This window comes from Gouania willdenowi, chromosome 6 (assembly GCF_900634775.1).
Source record: "Gouania willdenowi chromosome 6, fGouWil2.1, whole genome shotgun sequence".
Classification (NCBI taxonomy): Eukaryota; Metazoa; Chordata; class Actinopteri; order Blenniiformes; family Gobiesocidae; genus Gouania; species Gouania willdenowi.
In genome coordinates, this window is record NC_041049.1 from 31,849,585 (window position 1) to 31,857,277 (window position 7,693).

Genomic DNA, 7,693 nt, shown 5'->3' on the forward strand with positions numbered 1-7,693 from the left:
GCACAGGGTAACGTAGTCCCAGTTTTAAAAGTTAATAAAACAAATATGGTACAAAATAATGCATTTTGTTAGGTATTGATCTTCTAATAAGGATATTTCAAAGGTTTTAGGCCACATTTATAAAAACAGGGGAGGATTCCTTTAAGACCTGCAGTGTGTGAACTTAGCCTAACGCATAATTTATGCTTCTGATGCATAGTTAGGTATTTTTGGAAGTAAGTTAGGTTACGTAGTAAGGGTCTGCCTCGACACAGGGCTATATTACGCGTAGTTACGGTGGCGATGTGACGCAGAGGCATAAATCGCATAAACAAACTTTTAATTGATTTCACTTCCTGGTCCGTCCCAACCTTTTCGTTTATAAGACATTTTAGTGCTCAGATACTATGAAATACATCCACACAGCAGACATGTTGGCCTGTATTCAGACATGCTGGCTGGCTGCTGAGTATGCGCATCATCACACATAGTGTAGGCCTCATAGAATGATAATCAAAGATCATTTGCTCAAATAAAAGATGTAAAAGGTTAAACTTCCCGTTCAAAAATTTCTTTTGACATTCTCGCAAAAATTTTGCGTGAGATGTAAAGTCCCATCGTTAATAGGAAAGTATTTATAACTTTGCATTGGAACAGCTCCAGTTTCTAATTACATTCTGACTGTTAATGTTCCTCCTTATTGTCCTCAAAAACATTTTTCATTTACTGAAGGAAAATTACATCTAGGCTAATTCTGCATGTTTTCAGTAGTTTGGTACAGTTTGTTGGATCCAGTGAAGGATCCAGAAGAAGCACATTTGGTTATTTTATTTAGTGAGATGGTACTTGTCTCCTAAGGATCTAGAAAAATGTTCCCAGTCTCGTACCCCTTCAGATATTTAACCTGAAGCCATGTACCACCTACTCCTGCACACTTGAAAAAACATAACATAACACAACGCAACGCAACGTAACGTAACACAACAACATACAATGTAGCCCTACAGTGAAATTTGTTTCAGAATTGTACCTATCCTGTTGAGAAATATTTATAATATATAATTTATATAAAAAAAGAAGAATCTGTAAGCACTCAAGAAAACATCTTAATCAGAAGTATCACAGGTGTAAATCAATCAAAAAGATTCAAGTAAGTCTATGCTAGTGCAGGGCGACTGCTCATGTAATGAATTTGCTCCAAACTAAAGATTAGTCTTACAATGGTCGATGTGTAATTTGTGGCAATGCATGGAGGCTCCTGACGGATAGTCGATTTATATTCTAGTTTCCAATGTTGTAACACTGTTTTTCCATTTATATTAACGTACCGCAATGACAATTATGGTACCCCTGGGGGTACCCGTACCCCACTTTGGGAACCTAGGATCGAGAACATTAAGAATCAGAATCAACTTTAATAGCCATGTAATGTATGTTATACACACAGGGAATAAGACTTGGTGAACTGTGCTCTCTCTGACAATGTAAACATTAAATAATAACACTCAAATAGAAAAAATAGAAACAGTAGTTAAAGACTAATATGTGCAAAACTAAATTGGATAATATAACAAGATGATAATAATAATAATAATAATAATAATAATAATAATAATAATAATAATAATAATAATAGTGCAGTAGTGCTGTGATGAGTAGTGCAGGTGAACATTTAAATTAAATAGTACACGTACAGGTATATGTACGTGTACATTCAAGTGACAGTTTGTTCCAGTGTTGTTACATGTTTAGTTCCAGGGTTATTTCACAGCAACAGGTCTGACACTAATAAACAAGATGCATCCCCCTTGTTAGAAAAAAAACAAAAAACAAATTGGCTACCGTCTCTACTGTCTGTGTTTAACTCCTGCAGTAAGCGTGGAGCCTGCGCTGTTAGTAGAGGCTTGAACTTCTCTGACCGTCTGTGACCCTCTCCTGAATGCATGCTTGTTCATGGCAATGATCACATTCAGCCTGCCCAAACCAAAGGGACCAACTCATTACAATGAGTAAAGAGTAATTCACCTTCTTGCATAATAAATGGCATGTTTCAAAAGGAATGGTGTATTTGGAGAACTCTGAAGGAAAAACACCACATCTCCGTGTTTTCTATCATTAATAATTCACTGTACAGCTAAATATTCCTCCTATTAAGACTGACAAACTGAACCCAAAGGCTGCTTTTGGCTGTTCTTCACATCCTTCACCTGCTAACTCACAGAATCATCATCCATTCCTGGCAACCCAAACCATCAGACAACACCAAACAGAAAATTCCACAGCTAAGCTTTTAAATCCCTGCATCATCAAAGTGCACAAATGCGATTCTGTTTGCTTAGTGTGTATACGCCAGCCCAGTGTCTCTGGGACGGCCGCCCATAGTCACACAGATCTCCCATCAGATAGACCATCAAGGGGATGACAACGAAAATGTCACCCGCTGGGTCCACTTCCTCTTGGCAGCGGAAGTTCAGGACTGAACAAAAAATATAGGGCAAGAAAATATTGCATAATAAAACAGCTTACTGCAAAATTGGTTGACTATTGATTTCAATTAACACACACACACACACACACACAGCTACATATTTACCATGCCAGATGAACATCCCGTGCCTTTCATTTATATTTATTTGTTCTTTGAAATCCACTTTTTGTGATTCATACTTACTTACATGCTTAGTGACTTCATCTTTGATTCAATGCCACATTAAATCGCACAGTATAAATACTAGAAATGCCAGTATTAAATGTCAGGATCACAGACCTTCATCGGTGTGATCTCACAATCAACTTCTGTGTCCAAACCAGCATCGGTGGTGACGAGCATGCCGATTTCACCACAGAGAAGCGAGTCTGCACGTCATGGCAGATGGTGAGCTTGCAGCCACCTACTCCATCACAGCGAGCACTCACTGTCACACTGTTAGTCTTCAGGGCATGCCTCGCATCCTCCAAAGAAATACTCTCACGAATAAACTAATGAATAAAAGCTACTGTGCTTTCAGTGAGCAGAGATTAGTAGCTATTTATCAGAAAAATAGAATCTCACTATGTTGGCACCCAGTGATTCAAACACAGCTGATGGGTAAGGAGACAGATTATTACCTTCAATGAGATTACATTGAGACTTGAGGTGTGCAGAGCCCAAACACATTGGAATCGTTTGACATCTACAGATTTTTCACCTCATTATGTCTCTCTCACACACACACACACACACACACAGATTATGAACTATATATATATATATATATATATATATATATAAAACTATTCATATTAGTGGTCAACTAATGATGACGAACAAACACTATCTTGTAAATTTAAAGTTCAAAGCTTCACTTACACAGCGTGGCCCACTTTTCACTGAAAAACCAGAAACCACTTCTATTTCAGCCTGAGATTTTCAAAGAAAGGAGCGTCTGACTGACGTTCGGAAACTCTAAGAAAACCAGTTTAATTCAGAGCCGCGGAAACAGCCTTATGCTGTCAATCACTACGAGAACCTTTCTAAGAAGTGGTTTCAAACGATAACTCCGCTCTGAATGAAGAGGGGATGAGGTAATGCGGCTCTGACAGGTTAACTGTGGTTCTGTGCGTAAAAGTGCTCGTAGTGCGGTGAGACTGCATCCAAATGTGTTGAACATCTCTGCCACTCTGTGGCCAAAGCAAAGCAAAGACCAGAAACTCAAAGACCAGAAACTCGCTCCTTTTTAACATCTCTACACTGCTGAAGAATAAAAATGCTTTTCAGAGTATTCTGTCTGTATTACAACCACGCGTGGATGGAGACGTTTCCACTGATGAGGATCCCTTCAATTCATAAACACTGTGCGCTAGAAATCACACATAAATAACTTTTTCCGTTTGTTCAGTCACAGAAAGATGACATGGTGCTTTCCAGAAATCTAAAATATCACATCACAAGAAGGTTAAAAGTCTAAATCCAAGCGTCTGTGTTGCTATGCGCGCGCCTGTTTTGGAGTTGATCAAGTCGATGTTAATTGGTGCAAACTTACAGGTAGCTGCCGCTCGTTAGGATCAGGAAGATCTGCGGGTAGTAGACTGACAGCAGCACACTGCGCGACGAGAAGATTATCATGATGACATTGAGTTAACGGCCACGATCGGGTTAGGCGGAAAATGTCCTTAATTCCCGGGCTTTAGTCCCTTTACGCGCAGAGATCAGGCTGATCTCGATGTGCGTCCGCTTGTCTGTGGCGCATTGGCTCGATGCAGCTCCAAACTGTGCTCGGATGTGTCATCTCTCAGCGGCACAAGCTGTTCCGCTGCACTTTAGGTTCCCAAGCTGGAAGGATGATGATTTTATGGATTGTGCACAAGAGAAAAGTGCCTCTGTGCGCTCTCATGAGAGTCGTGTCTGCCATTGGGTAGAAAGAGACACTGCAATCCGCCCACTCTGCCACAACGGGACAATGGAGTGAGACTGATCCGATCCCCGGGTGGATGGGCTGGAGGTTTCATTCATCATCACACCCCGCACACACACGCACACACACGCACACGCGCACACACGCACACACACACACACACACCACCATCCAGCCAAAAATAAACAGCAGCGACGCAGTCTGCCCGAACCTCACACCATCCTCATCCTTCTGTGCGCACACAATCCGCACATTTCTCTGGCAGGATGTCACTTCGCATCAACAAGTTGGTGTCACACCAACGAGTCAACGTGACAGATGTGTTTCCGGTTGTATTTTTAGGTGACACGAGCGTCATGAAGTCAAAAAGACTTTCATTGTAATAATCCTGCGGGGCCCTTTCAGTGCTGTGTACTCTGGCAAGCAATTTGAAAAATATTTCCCGAGAAACATAAATCACGGTTGTGGGAGGCCTACTCCAAAATAAGTGTAGTGAACTTATAGCAAAAACTAATATGAGTCTATAAATGTGGTCCTTGGCTGTTTTCCCAATGACAAAACATCCTCTTTTAAACGTAATGCTGTCAAACCAGCTGACTGTGCATATTGATACAATCATATAAAGGTAGAAGCATCAACACAGTTCTTGTGGCCTGTGATTGAATCCGAGCAGAAAAATCAAAGTCTGAATGAGCTGAGAGAAAGCAGGGGGACCCTCACTCAACACCTGCAGGCTCCACTCACTCTGGGTGAACAGACTGTGGTGGAGCAGGGAGGGGGTGGGCTTTGGGGGGGGGGGGATTAGTAAATAGGAAGATGGTTGACTTTTACCCCATAATGGAGCGGCTGTCATGTGATATGAGCAAACCTCGCTTCACGGGGTTCTCACGGGCAGGGCTTTTGTAAACCAGCAAATGGACAAACAGGCACCATTCAAATATGAGTTCTATTTGGCTTCATCTAAACTGATGTAGTGAATCTACATTGGGGTTACACATACCATAAATCCTAGGTTCCCAAAGTGGGGTACGGGGACCCCAGGGTACGCAAATTGTCATAGAGGGGTACATGAATGGAAATTACAAACAGCGTGGGTAATATTGGAAATTAAAGTTGTAGTGAGTTGTATTTCACAATTTCAGGTTCGTTGTATGACTGATATATGTTCAGTTTGATAGATTTATTTTCTAAAGAAGAAAAAAAAAAGGTTTCTCACTGTAAATACCTGTAGGCTAATTCAATAAATAAATCGAGTGATAATTCTGAATAAGATGTTTTCTTGTGTGCTTACAGATTATTATTATTATGTTTTTTTTTTTATTTATTTTAATATTATTCCTCAAATGGATAGGTAAAATTCAGGGGCACGTTTCACTGTAAGGCTACATTGTATATGACATTACATTACTGTGTTTTTTAAGTGTGCAGGAGTAGGAGATACGGTACGAGACTGTGAAAAGTTTGGGTAGCATTGTCCTAAATGTTATGAAAGGAGGTACATGTGTTTATCAGATTATTCATCAGATTAAAAAAAAAAAAAAAAAAATGTCTATTTTACTGCAGGCCTATTAGAAGGTTTTTTAAATGTACGATGCCTGGTTCACGGTAAACTGGCACTGACATATGGGCCTACATAAAACTAGAATAGGTTATATAAGCAAATTGTTGTGTGGTTTTAAACACGAAAAAAGGATCAGGGCATCGCAATGATAAATACATTACAGGGGGTGGAAAAAGTGACAAACTCTTCATTAGGTGTTACCCAAGATTAAAGAGTCAGTGCATGAAAATAAACAGCAATGTCTGAATAAGCTGCTATATGTAACTCTTAATATAAAATATTAGTGTATCATTAACCGTTGTTTTACCTCAGTTGTAAAGCTGACGGCTGTTTTATTTTATGTTTTTCCTACAGTAGCTACGCGCGTAAAATGTGCGTAAACGTGTACTTTGTTTTGTTTTTTTCCTTAACTTCATCCGTGCTTCCTGTTCATGTTCTGTTGTGATCGTGCAGCACAGCCACAGTGAACGCTGGGTTTTTTTTTTGTTTTTTTTTGCATGAAGGTGAGCCATTTCAAAACAGGTAAAAACTCGGTGTGCGCAGTGGAATGTGGAAATACAACACAGTCTGCTCTGCTGCTATTAATGAAGGTATGCTATGCTATTCGCCACTTTTATGCACCATTTCCCACGTACAGGTGTTTAGCTATAGAATACCTGGAAATGCACAATAAATGTATCAGATTTGTCAGAACAGCAAGTGCGTATAGACATGCTGTTAATGCGTTATGAGGAAAGGAAAGGAGGGTCAAAACTCACCCCAGTCTGAGGTAAATAATGCCCAAACACAGGAGCACAGTGTGCTGTCGGAGGGCTTTGTGCATGATCGTTCGCACCGTGTCCACAGCAGGCCATGCACTGTAACGCTGTCCCATAGTCCTAACCCTTCCACATGCACGTAGAGCGCCTGTTCTTGGACACGGCCATCCGAAGCCTCTCTGAAAGCTCTGATCGTGTCCAATCCATGATCTGCTCGTTCAGGTGAGATGCTGAGAGGCTGCTGAAGATTCCAAAATGAAACCTGAGGAAAACCAAGGAAGTGCCAGTAGTTCCTCCTGAGTTGTGCAACCTAATTAACAATTTCCACTTGCAGAGCCTGCAGGCAGAGGCACGGACCACCAATCCCAGTGTGTGGCACCACTTGGAATCTTCCAAGTTTTTCTCTCAGTCCCTTCTTCTCCGTGGGAAACGTTGTGTGCTCACCTGCTGCAGACAGGTAGTGTAGTAGTAGAAGTGGCTAGCAGGGAGGCAACAAAGGGCTGCACTCCTCCTCCCTCTCTTCTCCTCTCCTCTCCTCCACATAGACATGGACATGCAGTGGATGGGACGGGCTTTCAGGCTCAGCACTTGTTCACAAAAGTCAAAGAAGCCTCTTTTATAGGCCTTTTAAAACATGGAGCTGCACCACACACAGCAAGTCCCTCAGAGGAAGGCTGTCTCTGCAGCTCTCTCAATCAAAAAGCACATCACATGGTTCATTATGAGTAATGGTGATTAACTGGTGTCCTGACATTGGCTCAGTGAGCTGTCAGTCACTGATTTACTGAGGCACCATGTGCAGCTTCTTCTCTCAGAGGCAGGCTGGATGGGGGTTTTGAACACATGTGGAGAATGTTTGGGTCTTGACTGTAAAGACTCCCTCTGGTGGTGGAACCTGTGTACTGAGCTAATGCAGTCCACACCTGAGCCTGGTTTTTCAAAAGTAATCAGCTCCGATTCTGGATAATGGATTGGATGAGATCTTGAAAACGGGTCCAAAC

The 7,693-nt window shown here is 41.4% G+C and overlaps 1 protein-coding gene across 2 annotated transcripts in view; it reads right to left on the reverse strand.

The window, feature by feature from the left end:
• Positions 1-7,129, reverse strand: part of wnt7bb (wingless-type MMTV integration site family, member 7Bb) — a 50,592-nt gene extending 43,463 nt beyond the window's left edge. Inside the window, exon 1 of one of the 2 annotated variants that reach the window (XM_028450827.1) lies at positions 6,693-7,129. In XM_028450827.1, the coding sequence (XP_028306628.1) occupies positions 6,693-6,808 (116 nt within the window). In that variant the 5' untranslated portion in view covers positions 6,809-7,129. Of the gene's footprint in view, positions 1-4,001; positions 4,467-6,692 lie in introns of those variants that run through there. The other variant, XM_028450828.1, reaches the window with a different exon arrangement.
• Positions 7,130-7,693: the final 564 nt, after the last annotated feature.